This window comes from Corvus kubaryi, unplaced genomic scaffold (genome assembly GCF_017639235.1).
Source record: "Corvus kubaryi isolate FWS band 111438036 unplaced genomic scaffold, C.kubaryi_AGA036_p1.0 37135, whole genome shotgun sequence".
Classification (NCBI taxonomy): Eukaryota; Metazoa; Chordata; class Aves; order Passeriformes; family Corvidae; genus Corvus; species Corvus kubaryi.
This window is the reverse complement of record NW_024581035.1, coordinates 346317-363451: the sequence shown is the minus strand read 5'-3', so window position 1 is coordinate 363451 and position 17135 is coordinate 346317. Positions and strand designations below refer to the sequence as shown.

At 42.6% G+C, this 17135-nt stretch overlaps 1 protein-coding gene across 1 annotated transcript in view; it reads left to right on the top strand.

Moving 5' to 3' along the window:
* The window catches only part of LOC121661321 (bifunctional heparan sulfate N-deacetylase/N-sulfotransferase 4), a 70397-nt gene that overhangs the window by 45430 nt on the left and 7832 nt on the right, over positions 1–17135 (top strand). The window contains exons 5-11 of the mRNA XM_042021361.1: positions 1152–1337; positions 2300–2428; positions 13385–13567; positions 14480–14576; positions 14675–14798; positions 15670–15844; positions 16888–17058. Coding sequence (XP_041877295.1) covers positions 1152–1337; positions 2300–2428; positions 13385–13567; positions 14480–14576; positions 14675–14798; positions 15670–15844; positions 16888–17058 — 1065 coding nt within the window. The remainder of the gene's footprint in view (positions 1–1151; positions 1338–2299; positions 2429–13384; positions 13568–14479; positions 14577–14674; positions 14799–15669; positions 15845–16887; positions 17059–17135) is intronic.

Genomic DNA, 17135 nt, shown 5'->3' with positions numbered 1-17135 from the left:
TTTGATACAGCTTTTTCCTTTTAACATGTCCATGGCAAAAAAACCCACAAAACAAAACAGGGTGATTTACCATCTCTCATTATAGAGCTATCCCTCCTTCCACCCTTAAACTGACTCATGCCTCTCAAGTAGGTAACAGCATTAATAAGCTGAAATTATGTTTTGTTCTCAATAAATTACAAGAGAGTTTGGGTTTCTCTTCTACAAGAACAGTCAGTAACCTGAGATCTGTACTGTAAGGAATAGATAATTTTAAGTGGTTGCATTATGTGATGTAGGAATGAGTGTTCCCTACAGATTTAACTTAATTTTTGCCAATGAATCAAAATCCCTTCTTGTTTAAGTACTTGAGGATGCCCAGCAGAACCTGTTGTTCCTGGAATTAAAGGAATCAATGGATAATGTGGGCAAAAGGCAGGGCAAAAAAACCCATAAAATAATCTCATATTTTAGCCTTTTCCCTCTGCACATCAGTTTTAAAGGAATAGAAAAGAGCTGATGTGCCCTGTAGTACTGGGAGCAAGATGAATTTGTGCCTTCAGAAGAGATTTTCAAGATAGCCTATAGATTATATTCATGAAGATGCACATATTTCCATATAGAAATGGAGCTAAATATAAGTATTTATAAAATGAAAAAGTAGTTCGAGCTATTTTTTACTACTACCTTAATACCATGGAAAAAAAATAAGGATGTTCAGAAGATATGAGGAATATTTATTTATTAAATTAGGAAGGAATCTTGCTCCTATTCCAGAACTGGGAAACAAAATCCCATGTATGCCACTGCAACTTTTTTTTCCCCGTTTACTAGCTTAGTAAATAAGCAACATTGGTTCACTGGATTACCTTTAAAAAGAACCAGACAGGTAGGATGCGTATTAAAATAGGTGCAATACGTAACAGAACAGGAGGCAAATCTATTCCATGCAACAGCAGTGTAACACGATCCAGGAGGATTACTTCTTGCTGTAGTTGCCAAACTGTAATTCCAGTTCCCTCCTCCTCCCCCCATTTTCAGCTGCAATTAGTACAAGTCTAAGGCCAGCAACTTCTCCAGTGCCACTGTGTGCAGGAAAAAAGCTTTGAATAATTACATGGCTGTTTTTTTTGTATGTTCCTGACTCTCCCCATCCCTCTGGTGCACTGCAGGAGCACGGCATCCCTACTGGCATGGGCTACGCAGTGGCCCCGCACCACTCCGGGGTGTACCCGGTGCACATGCAGCTCTACGAGGCCTGGAAGAAGGTGTGGCACATCCGGGTGACCAGCACAGAAGAGTATCCACACCTGAAGCCTGCACGGTACAGACGGGGCTTCATCCACAATGGCATCATGGTACACTGCATTTCCATGTTCATAGCAATAGTACTGCAGGGACCCCAAAGGGGGCTGTTCTTACTGAGTGCCTCAAGTTTCCCAGCATCGTTAAAATTCCCTGGGATCGAAGAGTTGTAAGGATGCCAAAAGAGTGCATTTGTTAAGCAGTTTAAAGGAGGGGAAAAAAAACAAGGCACACAAATTCAGGCAACTGCGAGAGTATTCCTGAGAAACTAAATGTGCTCGTGGTCCCATCAGCTGCCAACCGAGTCATGGCTGCACTCTGTGAAATCATTAAACTGCCTAAGACCTGTGTTCCAAGCTGTGCTTCATCTTTATGCATGGCAGGATTAGAAATCCTTCACCTGGGAAGGTGAACGGGTGTAAGTAATCTCCTCCAGCACTTCTCTGAGCCTGAAGTTTCAGCTCTGCTCCTGAAATTCCCAAAGCCAGGATTGGGATACCTGCCTGGCTCTTCCAGTCCATGCGCTCGTGTGAGGAGAGAGAAGGCTCCTCCCATGTGCCTAAAAATGCACAGAGGACAGGAGAACTGATCAAGTTCTTTGGCCTGTCCTACCAGCCAGCTGCACCCCTCTAGAGAGGGGAGACACAAAGATTGGGTGTGCTTAAGTGAAGTGACAAGTATTCCAAGGGTGGTTGAAAGTCCCAAAAGCAGATCTGATTATTGCCTGTGCATACCAAGTCAAAATTGTGATCCCTAAACAAGGCAGAGGGAGTGTCTCAAAACCAAATTCCTGCACAGAGTCCAATTACTGCTGGAACAGACTCAAAATCAGCGTTGTTTTTACAGACGTATCCAGATGCTCTGCTAAATGTCAGTTTTGGTTGTTGTTTTATCTGAGTGAAAAAAAAAAAAAAAAACCAACAAAAAACCCCCCTGAATTAAGGGAAACAAAAGTCCTTGCCCAGGTCGATTATGTCTCTGCAATACCTGCAAGCTGCTGTTCTTTTGTTCCCAGGTGCTCCCTCGACAGACCTGTGGCCTTTTCACTCACACTATTTTTTACAAGGAATATCCTGGCGGTCCTCAGGAGCTGGACAAAAGTATCCGAGGAGGTGAACTCTTCCTCACCATTCTCCTGAATCCCGTAGGTACCTTCTTTTGCTCTTTTTCGGACGTGCTCACTAACAGGAGGGAGGGAGGGAGGGGAGGAGATCAGTTTGGGAAATAAAAACCAGGACCACTTGCTCAGAGGTAATAAGCAGTTTAAGAAGAAAGGAGAAAAATGTCTTCTGCCAATTTCCACGAAAGCTGTACGTGCAACAATTTCCTGGGAAATGCATTAATTCCAGCTCCTTAGTGTTTCCCAGCCGGAAGCCCGGTCCCCTGAGAGACTTGTCTGAGGCTGAAACCAACCTGTGAGGGTAGAAAAAGCGGGTCTTGTTCTTTCTTTCCCTTTTTCCACAAGCTTAGCTCCTCAGGCTCTCCTGATACAGCTCAATGGAAGCCCCAGGGCTCAGGCCTGATATCATTCCTCCACCACTGGCTCCTAAAAATAGGTTTTGAGCTGCTAAAAACCTGCCTGGTGCCGTTTACAACAGCAGCCTAGAGGTGCAAGGAGGAAGGGAAAGAGCCAAAACCCCCCATATATCAATTATTTTTTCTTGCCATTGTCCTCCCTCCTTCCCATTCCACCCAAACAAGCTGCACTAGGCACAAGATAAATGTCTCTTGTCTTGCCAGGTGGCCTCGTTTTCAGTGAGTTTAAATTGCAGTACTCAGTGGCTCCTCTGCAGAGCTAAAGAAACTTCAGGTGGAGCTGACTCTCAAATCCAGGTCACTTTTATTTAGACAGCTAAATATAGATTTTCGGTATTATACAATTAGATGCTTGTGAGTGAAAATTTTGGCTGGGTAAGTAACAGTGTCTGAGTCAGATTCAGTGGGCTTAAAGAAATGGGACGTTTCTATCAGGAATTTTTCTATACTGTACACATGACACATCATTTGAGAATATAATATATCCCTCTTCTTTATCCTGTCTCTCCATTACCTGCAGTTCTCTCAGGCTGGCTTTTCTTCCCATAGTTTCCTTAAGTGTAACTTGGAATTGACCCTGAGCTTTATCATCCTTTGATCAATGCCTGTGCATTTCTCACTCATGTGAAGATTTCCTCAGACTTGGGCAGTGCAGCAGCCTGCAGCACAGCATGTTCTTACCCCACAAGCAATGCTGAGAACAGCCCAAATTCCTCAGCCAATCTATGTCCCAATAACATGAGAGTGCCACAGATACTCATGGTGGTATTTGAAAAACCTTCAATAATCAACTTTTGATTAAACAATTTTTCAAGAGGTTTACAGAAACTCTGTCCCTTCCTCAGGTTGTGGTTAGCAATTTCAGCAAATGTATTACAAATAAGTATTAAGCTCAAATACCAGAAATGTTTGCGCTTCCATGAAGCAATACCACACAGATGGTTAAATCAGAAAATTCCCAAGGGACACTGCACTGGAATAAAGTTTGCAGAGAGATTGTCAAGGGGATCTTCTGATGGAATTTTTTTTTAAATGGCTTCTGCTGCATACTCTGTGGCTCAGAGAGGTATTTTCACTTTCTAATTTATGAATCCTAAAGATGAGTCATGTCTGGCAGAGATGATTTAGTAGTAGGCAGAGGAGGGATAAATTCCGCCAAGACAGACAGAAATCAAACCAACTTCCTTTGAGTTTTAATGAGGGTTATAAGAATCCCAGGCAGACCTTTGCAGAATCCAGCTAAGGCAGCAGGCTGCTCAAGTCTGCAGTTTGGGGTACCTACTCTGTGCATAAACACTTCAAAGCAAAGCTCATTAAAGTTAGTGGGAAAGGCTCAGCAAACAGACGGGGCTTGAAATAAACCCAAACAGTGAAACTCTTTCAAAAGGTATCAATCCAGCTCCCCTCAGAAGGGTTTCCTTCATTTGGAGGCTTAGAGCAATAACAAGGAGCTTCAGATGTATGTGCAAATAAATAGAAATACAGTTTAGGGCAGAAAATGAAACATTATCTTCTTGGACTTTTGTTTTACTATTTCATACAAGTAAGAAAAATTTCAGTTGAAAGTTTCCTATCTCCCTTGCCAGGCCAAAGCAATCAGGGTTAAGTCATAATCATCTTGATGTTATTTACTATGTGATTTGACAAACATCAAAACCCAGTGAGTCACTAAATCTTAATTAGGACAGACCTCCCAAAAGCCATAGCATCAGCACTTGCACAGCAGCAGCAAAAAGAGAGCAGCAAAACCACCACACTCACTAGAAAGAAGGGAACAGGAAAAAATGACATCTAAAACTTCAATCAACCAAAATGTAAAAAAACTTTACAAAACTGGTTTTGTGCCCAATAATTTTGATAGCAAAAGAAAACTATTCCCAAGACTGAGATTCTTGTGACAGCATAAATGTCTCTATTAAGTGTAGTAAGATCTTAAGCCAAGAAAACACATTATTACTCAAAGTAGTGCATTGCTACTCATGGTGTATCTTCAAAGCCAGAAATTTAATGCCAAAGAGCATCAGACAAGAAGAACACCATGTCCTTAACAGGAATATAACACTACCCAGCTATGTAAATATGTTAGAAAATTCTCTGGTTCTGATCAGCCTTGCGAAAAAATATTTAGGTTTTCTGCAGGTGTGCAGCATTCCACAGCTCCGGCAGCTGAAACAAAGTCAACTTGAAACTTGTAAAAATTTACGTTCTGTTTAAAACCATTTTGAACAGCATCATGTCATCTTTTCTCTTCCTAAACCTTTCCAATTCTTTACAACTTTTTGCAATGTTTTGAGATGCTTTCAAAGATACTTTTTAACATTTGCTTCACTGGGTTATGCAAATAGAAAAAAAGTTTATGCCATTTCAAGGAGTTCAACATTTCAGTCATTTTCAGCCTTTTTAAAATTCTACCTATCATTATTTGCTTAGCTCAATTATGCTTTAGAATATCTTTTTCTTCTCACAGAATACATTCTTAAAATCTCCCTTCCTCATTGTTTCTTTCAGCACTGCTGTGCCACGTTCCTTTCCATTTAAACATCTTCCCATCACCTTTCCAGGCACTTCTGGTTTTGCCACACTCCATGGAGAAAGACAAGTTAACCAGCATTAAAACCAGCCTGCTTTAAGGTGCCTTTTTTTTTTTTTTTTTGTAAAGGGAGTTTGGTGTGGAAGCTGTGGTGTGCCAAGGTATCTCCCAAGGCTCCCAGCATCTGCTGTCATGACCAAACACGGAGCAGGAGGTGGAATGAACAAACGGGATGAACAGAGCAAATCCCTCGCTTTGCTTCCAAATGTAACCCATGAAAATTTGGAATTTCAAAGACCGCATTTGTAACATACAGTCCCCAAAACTGAAACGCTTTCAGCAGGAAAAAAGAAAAAGCAAGTTTCTCACAGGAAAAGTTAGAGAACTCCATTGGAGTTGAAAGGTTTCAGGGGGATTTTCCACATCTGAATGTCAGGCTCCAAACAAAGTGGGTTCTCTGACCGCTGCCCTTCATTCAGTCTCCCGGGAAAAGCTGTGACATGTTTAATGCTTTTACAAACCGTTCTATTTATCACCTCTTCAGCATCCACAAGGTCTCCCACTATCTGTTTGATAGCTCCTCTCCTTTCCTCCCCTGCTCCACAGGCCATAAACAACAGCCATAAACGTTTAACAGCCAAGATAAGCTAATAAATACAGCCCTAAATATTATTGCCTCTACAAACAACAGCGAGAGAGTCATTTCTCCTAAAAAACCCACCTCTTTAAACCAGAGAGCTTTTTATTAAGCCAGCAAGTGACAGCACAAAAGGCACCTCAGTGGAACACTGCAGCAAAAATCGGTGCGTGGGGCTCTGAGGAGACCCAGCAACACCCACTGGCTCGGTTGAGTTGTCAGTGAATTGGATTTATTTGCCAACACGGTGCATTTTTCCCCATTACCTGGTCACCTTGAAAAGCGTTTGGATAACCCAGGATACTGCCTCCCCCTTTCCTGCAGCACCCTTCCTATTCTTCCTTTCTTTGCCTCCTTGTCACACAGCAATTTACCTGGGCTGACTCTTCCTCTCGCAGGACATTTTTGTTCTGTCTCCATTGTCTCCTTTTTAAAGTTCCACCATAAAAATGGGCACAAGTCATTTTTCTCTATATTTTTATATATATAACCCTCCCTAGTCTAGATTTACACCTGCCTCACCACATAGGATCTAGAGTCAGGCATACCCTGCACAACACTTGCCCACAAAACCAACAAAGTATCACGTACTTGCAACTGACAGATCAGGTTAAAAATGGAAAAGCAGCAGAAAAAGGGAGAAGTTAAACGCTTCTTCAGGCTTCTCTTCCCACTTCAATCAAACACCCGTAAGAAGCTTTAACCAGAGGTGAAACGTGGCAGATGAATTTCAGGAAGATTAGCTTCTTTTGCAGGAATTTGGTTGTCAAGAGCAAAATCAGACCTGTGATTGAAAGGTAACTTTGAACTCCCCTCAGCAGAAACTACAGGCAGCCCATAATAATGCACATTATTATTCTAGCTCCCTCGGAAGTGGCATGGGACGTTTTTAATTCTGAAGGCCACTTAAAGGCATTTCCATTTTTAAACTCTCACCGTGACTAAAGGGTTATTGCTCGTTTCCAGCCTGTTAGATCGACATTCTCCACGTCCTGCATGTGCCACACTTGGAAGATTTTGTTCTTGTTTCCTGCTCTCGCTCATCACAGAGACAGAGGAGAATCACACGTTATTGCTTTGGAATATTAAAAGCAAATGCAGAGAGGGGTTAATTTATACCTTCCACTAGAGACTTGGGAATGTTATTATGAAACATCGTGAGTGTTGATAATATTTTTCTTTTTATTTGCTTTGTTTCTCTGAGCATAGCTGTAGAAGGAGTAAAAAATAACCTTGGGCATTGTAGGAAATGTGCTGCAATCCAAAAGTAATTCACAGAGCAGTTCTGCTGAGGGCCCTGTGAGCTGAGCATCTCAGCACATTTTGGGGACAGGAAAAGCAGGCAGGCAACCTCCCCACTAAATAAATGTCAATATTTGTGGAGCTGCAATTATCAGGGTACAGCCCACAGGGAGAGATGTGTCCCTCTCCAACCCGACACAAGGGAAAGGTTCATTCTACCAAATTAAAAGGCAGTTTTGTTAACAAGTTAGATCAGAATTTATCTTAATGGTGATAAACACACCAAATCAGCCCAACCTTCCTCATGTTTTTCAATCTTTTCCCCCCTTGGTAAATCATTATTTTTCCCCCTCATCCCACATGGCTACCCCAGCTGCACAGAGCTACTACAGGGAAATATTATCCCATGGAAACTCAAGCCTTCAGCAGCATATTTAGAAACTAATTAGCTTAAAACCCAGAGCATGAAGAAAACGTTTCAAGGATAGCACATCTCCTTTCCTTCTTTCATGACATTTTCCAGCTTTATGAAAGCTGATGCTCCACTCCACATATTTTGATATTTTACCAGAATTACTTCCCAGCAAGTTGGGTGGTGGCAGAAATAGCAATAAATGACTGCGTGTCAACAGGGGGTTATTGGGGAAAGAGGGAAAGAATCTGTTACCTTCGTGCACACACCATGCAATAGTTTATTAAAGTGTCAGGAGCAAGCCTTTAAGGTGAAAGCAAGCTGACTCAGAATTCTCTGATTATTGAAAATGAATCCTTAATAGAAGTAAATGGACAAGAACAGAATTTCCTCGCTGTGCTCGCCATTCAAAATTAATTGGAAAGTGGATGATTTGAGAATATTATATCCTCTAGTGAACTGAAAATGCTGCATTTTTTTTCTCTGAAACCAAGAGCAGGGAATTAAATTAACTCTGAGGTTTGTTTGCTCAGAGTAGGCCACCAAACTGGATTAATTAATCATCATTTATGAACACTCTATAACCCAGGGCAGTCAGAAAACTGCTAAAATAGCAACATGACACTAGAACCATTATAAAAACAAATGATAAATTTCCTTCATCTCCAAGCTGTATCAACTTGCCAGGCATTTCTTTGCAGTTCAAAAGAAAATATCCTGGAGAAAACTCTTACTTAGTGTTTATAGGGGTGCTCAGAATAAACAGAATGATGATGTGCACTTGTTCTGCAACTTCATGTGCTGTGCAGGGTCCTGGGCAGTCATTTCCATAGGAAATGCCAGGATTGCGTTTCCGTCCTCTGCCTGAAGACTACAGGGTGTTGTGTTAGGGATAAAAGACATCATTCATCTGATCATTCCAAACTCAGTTAGAAGCAGATCTTAATTTACCACATCTCTAAGGAGAAATGGCAGAGAATCTGTCATTTATGGGCATTAATCCAAACTAATCATCCTTTGGACTTCTTTTTGCCTGGATGTCCCTTGCCCTCCATAGCTCTGCTTCATGTTAAGCTTGACTTAAGCCAAACCCATTTCAACCTGCTTAATTTCCCGAACTTGAACTTGGGTTTATTCTTGAGTCTGAGCTGAATAGATTTATTTATTTTTAGAGAGAGTTTATAGCCTAAGGAAGTCTTTTCAATGAGAAAACACAGACGGCAAGAAAAAAAATACCTATATCATGAATTTCACCAGAAAATGGAAATAACAAGAGGATTGAATTGCTGTAGACTTCTGCAAAGGCTTCCTGGGGCCCACAGATGTGAGTGGCAGCAGCGCATTTGGGCAGAATTTATTCAGCTTTGGCCACAATTAGCTGTGCTGCTGATCACTTACACAAGTGTGACAAATGAACAGACATAAAACATCCATTCAGATTTTCCACCCTCATGCAGCTACACACCAATTGCACAAATTCATCAAAAGCAGCAGTTACTTTTTCACAGGTTCTGAGCTCATGTGCTAAGAGGAAAAAAAAACAAAATCCATTTTTTCTAATCGCAAGCTTTGAAAAATAATAGATATATTTGAAAAATAGTATTATTTGAAAATTAATGGATATATAACTAATATACGTAACTAATGGATTAGAACTTCCCAACCAATTTTCTTCATCTGGGACCCCACACATCTGTGGTGTCAAAAATGTGTATGACCTGGGAAACAGTGGCTGTGTTGGCATGTATTCATGACTTAGCCTTTATTTTAGAAGCAAAACTTGGAGAGATAATAGAAAAAAAATAAAATATCAAACCTAGCAACTGTATTCTCAGAAGGAAAGGAACAAGGCACAGGATTGTTCTGTCAATACTAAGGAATTCATTTAATCCTGCCAACTAAACAATGGAAAAGTAGAAAGCGTTCCCGGGTAAATGAGAAACAATTTTGCTCTTCCAGTAGGGAATTTTAAAACAACATAGAGGCTCTGCAGCATTTCTACAGCTGTCCCAAGGCCACTTCCCACCAGTGATGGACAGCAGCTTCCACTCCCATCCTGGGAGCACTCGAGGTGGAGAGCAGACATGGTAACGAATATGGGCATGGGAAATAAAATGCCATTCAATGGTTTTGTTTCCCCTTCAATCAAAGACAAAAATGCTTCTGTCCAAACACTGACTTTGTTGCTTTCTTTAGAGATATTACATTTGGAAAATATTTGATTATCCTGTCAAAAACATTAAAGTATAAACAGATGTGCACAGTGGAAAGGGAGTAAAAGTAAAAAAAACCAAAAAAAGGGCGATTTTTCAGGCACATAAATGATTTTGCTTCAGCAGCAGAAGGGTCATGAATATGAATAGCGCTGAATTCTAGAGAAACCATTTGTCATTATTAAAATTAGTGCTTTGTCAACACAAAACTCTCCCTCCCAGCTTCCTCTTAGCCACACAAACAGCTGCATTACGGGATTCATTATCAGGGAATGGGCCTCTGGCGGGACAAGCCTGTAATCCGTAATGGGAGGCTGCTCAGGGTGGGAAAGGGATGAGACACTCCAGACTGAAAGAGGCGGTGCTGTGGCCAGCCTGGCACGGAGCTGCTGGCGATTAGCACATGAAAATCTGGCAGGTCTGCATTCCTCAGCCGCGGCCTCCCATTTGCACAGCCAGGAATCCAAGGGGCTGCCATCCAGATCCCGTTCCGGGAGCCTGCGCTTGGAGCGGCCGCGCGGCAAAACTGAGAGCACAATGGAAAACCGCGGAGGAGCAAAATTCATTTCTGTGGGAGACGGGCGTGCGGGAGAGGAGCCGAGCAGTAAATGCACTTCCACATTGCCGCAAGAACACCACGGAGTGCCCGACACGCCTCTGTTAAGCACAAGGCCCAGCTACAGCCCTTGCATTAATTCCTCCCTTCTTGCAAACCTTATTAAGAGGTGTAAAAGCAAGGCAAAAAGCTCCTAATACAGTAAGCATCAGTTTCCTCTCAGAAGAGCAGAATTCCCACATGAGACCCATCTCTGGCTCCTAGGCTTTCCAGCTATGGGCCAGAGCCAAACAACCAGCAGGAGGAAAGGACCTGAAAGGGAACATTGATCCTATTTAATTATGGAATAGCTGAGAGGATGAGGTGGAACACATTTATACCTAAGTTTGGTAATGGATGTTTTCATTGCAAGTGTTTGATCAATGAATAGGGAGAGTTTCAGATACGAACAGAAAGGAATCAGCCAATATTTTATTCCCAACACGGGATTGCCATCCTTGAGATTGTGTTGCACTTCAGCTGTGCCCTCCAAGGCAGGTGGCTAATCTTTGTCCAAAACCAAGTGCTTTTAGCTAAAGCTGTGCTAAGTTTGGCAATTACAGGGGGAAAAACCCTCTTTATTCTGCATTAACAGGGCTGTGCTTCCAGAACAAGCACACAAACTCTGAGTACAGAATGCAGTTTCAAGGCACTGGTTTTACATTCCAATATTTTTTAAAGAAGCCCTTTGTTTCTCTCTGCTACCTACTGGAGGTTTCATTTTCTGTGTAGCACAAGCCTGCACATACAGACATTTCTTATAGAGAAAACACTGTATATCTAAAGTCTGGATGTAAGTGGTGTTAAGTAGCCCTAGGAACAAGAACCAAATAGTGAAATGGTGTGATGGGCCTGCCATTAGTTTACAAGCAATCTGATATCATCCATGCTCTAAGTATGAACAGTTAAAACCTATTGCCTTTAGTCTCAAGTGACTTGGAGGTAGAAGGCAAAGAACTAAATACAGTTTTATTCCATGAATAACGCATCATATCTGGGTTTTTTTCACTTCCAAAAAGACCAACAGGGCAAAAGAAGCCAAGAGAGATGTCCGAGATCTTTTGACTCCATAAAGAGTGATTAATTGGATCTTTTAAATTGGTTTGCAGCCTAATGAAACTCCTAAAATAAGCTAATACTCATCTCCTACAAGTAAATTTTAACATTAAAAACAATCTCATCCATTTTCAAGTGTAAACAAAGCACAAAGAGCACACAGATTTACTTGCTTACTTCATTTGCTGCAATAATATTAAATGTCATTGGCAGACCCTTTAGCACTTCTCAAACAAACGCTCCAGAGACGAGGTGATATTCTCCACCGACATTTCCTACAAGTCTTTTCCTTTTCATCACTTTAAAACAGTTTGCAGCAAGAACTTTTCACATTTACAGGAGTTGAACTGGTTGAAACTAGGAAGGTTCTGTTTGTGTTGGCTGAGTTTTTTTTTGTGAGGAGAGAATGATTTATTACCTTTCTTGTAAGTTTCTGGGGTAGTACATAGAGACATGCACCAAGTTTAGGGTAATTTTAAGATTCACTCCGTTTATGTCAAATACTTGGGGTCATAAAATGCACAGGCACTGGAATCCACCAAATCAATCCACAGAAAAAAAGAACTTGTGCAGTTTCCAATCTCTGCTCAGCAGAAGCCCAGAGCAAAATAAAAGTGAAGAATAAATTACTTTTTGTGGCATGAAACGTGCACAATGCAAACCCACTGCAGAAGGGCCATGAGGGACACTTTCTCCTAAGCTCCATCTGTCTCCCCCTTTCAAAAGTACTAAAAGCCTTGTTAATAATTTAACAAGCTAATGGATGTGTTTTCAAACATCGGGGGCTGATGTTTAAAGAAGCACCACCTCAGCACAGCAAGAGGGTGAGGGCTGGAAGCTAGTGGCTTCTTATCCCATGGTGTGCTAGGGACAACAGAGCAGGAGCCTGCTGGAGGGAAAGCTCTCTCTCCAGGTAGATCAGTGCTAACAACCTTCCTGAGACACACACAGAGGTATTTTAGAGCTTATCTCCAGCCTATCTAAGCCACACTCCAGGCTCCAAAGGCGTGCTGCCGGAACACTGTCCCCCATGCCCGGGTTGTGCAAGGTGTCACTCAAACTACATTCAGCTGCCCTCCAGACACATTAATTCAATTAATTTTGAGTTTAAAAAAATCAAAATTCACTGACCTAAACATGACTCCTGTAGCAGCTTTCAAAGGAGGAAGATGCACGTGCTCTCCTGCAACCTCTTCCCTGCTGCCTGCACATGACTTTACAATCTCCTTCCCATTCCTAATCATCCGAAGTGAGGCTCACCTGGCCACAGCCAGCTCTCTGCAAAGCAAACCATTTCCCTGGCACTTAGGTGTCCTCACTGTTGATAGCTAATTTCTTCAGAAGGAGGTGCTTCAGTCCCCCAAATCTGCCTGGTTTACACCCCCAGCCCTCCCTGCAGCTGTAATCAAATTCCACTATCAGTCCACCCTGTCTCAGGCCAATGCACTGACTAAAACAGCCAAGTGACAACATTCAGTTTGATGACATCTTCATAAAAGTAAATAATGACAATCTACAGGTAAACCAGCCGCAAAACTGAGTTTAATCACCTCGTGGAAAGAAAATGCTGCAAAATATATTTGTCACATTTTTGTTATAAACTCTCTTTATCCCTCTGAAGTAAATCATGAGATCTACAAAGCAGTGGCCATGTAAAGGTTGATAAAAAGACAGAAGTTATTTCAGCTTTAAGGAGAAAAAAAAAAAAAGACGTACTTAGGTGAGACACCATCATTCCCAAAGCCTGGGAGTTTTCCTGTGTCAGAACTTATTCCCCTACTTACAGCCATGCTATTCTAAGCAAGCCAGCCAGCACTGGGGAGAGACAGCATATCAAAATTTTGGTGTGCCATGCCTGAAAGGCTCCTCTTGTCCCCAGATCAGCATCTTCATGACCCACCTGTCCAACTACGGGAACGACCGCCTGGGCCTGTACACCTTTGCCAACCTTGCCAGCTTTGTCAAGAGCTCCACAAACCTGAAACTGCAGACACTGCCCCCGGTGCAGCTGGCTCAGAAGTACTTCGAGCTCTTCCCCGAGCAGACAGACCCTATCTGGCAGGTAAAATCACATCCTCTTCCTCCTCCAGCTGCTCATTGGAATAAGCATATTTTCCCCTAAAAAGCCTATTTTATGAATGGGAATGTGATCTCAACAATGTAATTTCATGCTTACACGTACCGGGCTCTTCTCTTAACTGGAATACCATGAGCCACACTGTGCTTTTGGCTACACAGGCATAAATCCAGGGTGGCACCAAGGAAACCTGTGCAGTTATTTAGGGTTTACACTGGCAAAAAGGTGCAGAAATTTTCCCCTGTTATTTTTGGCCCAGCTACAAAGGAAGTATAAATCTATAATATTTCCACTGAGCTGCAGCAATTCCCATCAGTTAACGATTTCCTCCATTATATTTCGTTAATTTTATTCACCAGCAAAGTGCATCCTCTGTTACCAGTCAACACTATGCAAAAGCAGCATCTGTACGATAACTGCTTTAAAGAGAAGCCAGTCCCAACCTCTTCTGCAGGGCCTTTTGTTCACAGGTTTTTATTTTGCATTCACAGGTAGTAGAAAGATAAGGAGATGAATAATATCCCGCATTTCTCTTTTGTCCTTCCCTTTTGCCCTTCCCTTTTGCGTTCTCACGTAAATTAAAATTGGCACTAAGCCCCGTGCATCTGAAACCATTCTGACAGCTCAAAAAGTAATGCCTCGAAGCTATTCAGAGGTTTCCATTTTAACCTCAAATGGAAACGTGATTAAATCAATGTTTCAATCTTTTTTTTCCCGCTTTCTTTTCCGTTTCTGCTAATGACTGAACCTAGTCTTCAGTCATTCAAAACCATTATATACACACTGTGGGATTTTACTACTCAGTGTAGGGCTCTGGCATTAGAGCATAACATTGAGACCCTGCAAAGATTTAGGATCCCACCAGTGTGATGTGCACAACCACCTTTTCTCCTTCAGAACCCGTGTGATGATAAACGACACAGGGATATTTGGTCCAGAGACAAAACTTGTGACCACCTACCCAAATTCCTGGTGATAGGACCCCAGAAAACAGGTAAGAAGCACAAGCAGAGCTTTAAAAAAGTTTCTACCAAGTCAAAGGTATTTTATTTTTTTTCTGTTTCCTAATGGCATCTCTTTTTGTTGTCATAGGAACAACAGCCCTTTATTTATTCCTTCTTATGCATCCTTCCATTATCAGCAATCTCCCCAGTCCAAAAACTTTTGAGGAAGTGCAATTCTTCAATGGCAACAACTACCACAAGGGAATTGACTGGTAAGAAGAATGACAAAACCAAGGTGTTCATTCTTAATACATGGAAAATCACAATGGAACAATTCCAGGAGCAGGTGTGACATCGCCTTAATTACTGGATGAATTGGTTATGCTTGGAATTACCAGACAGAAAGAGAATCTAATTGGTAATGATGGGACATGTAATCAAGCCCCTAATTTTGTTTAGATATTACAGGAAGAATTTTCTGAGTTTTCACACAAATGAATGCAACAGCTCTGTCATGATTTCTGTCTTCATGCTGAATAACATCTCTGTCTTGTCATCGCTGTAGGAGCACTGACTTACACTCTGTTCCTTCCAAAGTGGCTTTTCATGAAGTGAGGTTTGATTCATCTCTTCACGAGAATCCATCCAATCAATTTTAGATGGAAAAGACCATTCAAAGCCAAAATTCAAATCTTGCATTCTGAAAGTGTCCAAAAGCAAAGATGTGTCAGTTCCAAAATGAAGAACTTCAACAATGTTAAATTTAAACAGTTTGACATTTAAATGTTGACATTAAATGTTGACATTTTGAAGCTTTTCCCATTTTTTTCTGCAGCTAAAACTGAACTCACTCCAAACTGGTGAAAGATATCCCTTTGACACTGAAGTTATTAGCAAAAATCCCATCCATCTCAGGAAAAACCTAATTACCAGACTTCATGAGGGCTTTAGCTATTACCAGCACCACCTAAGAGCCAAGATGCATTCCCATTATTCCAGTCTGGGCTGAGCTGAGAAATTCAATTTTGCTTCTTGAGAATTATGTCTGAAAATTCACCTTTTCACCCACCATGAAAATGGGAAGCACGGGGACATGACCCTTTTGTGCTGCTGCTAATTCTAACAAGTCTCTTCCCCTCCAAGGTACATGGATTTCTTCCCCACTCCTTCCAACATCACCACCGACCTCCTCTTTGAGAAAAGTGCCAATTATTTCCATTCTGAGGAAGCTCCCAAGAGAGCTGCTTCCCTCATCCCCAAGGCCAAGATCATCACCATCCTCATCGACCCGTCCGACCGCGCCTATTCCTGGTACCAGGTACGGCCTTTGCCTCTAGGAATGGACAGTGGGACCAGTTGCAGGGGATGATGGCCAGCATCAGTGGGATTCTGTGTCCTTGAGCAAGAAGTGGGAGCTACTGCACAGCGCTGGCACTGTGTGGAAGCAGGAGGATGCTGGATGCCAGTTTTTGCAGTTGGCACCTGTGACACCTGTGTCAGAAATGATGAAACTTCCCAGCGCAGAGCTGCCACCAGCTGTAAACAAACAGTTTAATCTCAATTACAGCTGACAGGGCAGAAAGGGAGAGCAGTGCTCCTCACCCAGGGACCTACACAGGGAGAAGGAGCGTGGCCCAGCCAGGGAATCAGAGCTCCTGATGCTGAGGGTCTGGCACCACATCCCTTCCTCGAGTGTGTAAGCTCAGCAATGTGCAGGGGTGCACAAATGGACCCAGCGTCTCCAGCCGTTTCCAAGGAGCTCCGAAGAGCTGTGTCTGGAGACGCTGGCTTTTTTCTCTCCTTGGAAATAAAAGCAAGGCTGTTGTTTTCCCCTGGAAACTTTCCCCTGGAAACTCTTCCTTGCCTTTTACTGAGCCCACACCCATCTGCAACAAAATCGGCACTATTTAAAACCTCTATTTTTAGAGAAATGTATAAGCATGCTTGTGGAATCTGGCGTAGGCGTACACATAAGGGAAACACTAAATGCAGTGTTAAAATAGATACAGATTAATAATGCTGGAATAAGCATGAAATACATCATTTCTGATGCTGCCAGGAAGTTCTGCAAGGAATAAAACACGGCCAGGGGCTGCAGTTTGCACCCTTGTAATATCTCATTGGCACCTTTACGACTGCCAAGGCAAAGTAGCAAAACAATGGCTCCTCACTCCCCAGGGAGAGCCTTGACTGAATGGTGTCCCCACCCTGCTTCCTTGGCCCCCATCCCCCTCCTACCTGGCAGAGGTGGCACTGAGGGGGAGCCGAGGGCTGCCGGCACAGCCCTCCTGGCAGCTCCCGGAAGATTTAAGGCTTAATCTTCAGCGTCCTTGTGAAACGTATTTCAATATCTCCCACCAGCACCAGCGCTCCCACGAGGACCCGGCTGCCCTGAAGTTCAACTTTTATGAAGTGATCACGTCCAGCCTCTGGGCGCCGTCGGAGATCCGGGCGCTGCAGAGGCGGTGCCTGACCCCCGGCTGGTACGCGCTGCACATCGAGAGGTGGCTCACACACTTCCCTGCCTCACAGGTAATGGCCAGGCTGTGGCCCAAGAAGCCTGCAGCTGCAGCATGAGACATTGTGGGAAGGTCTGAAGAATTCCTTTA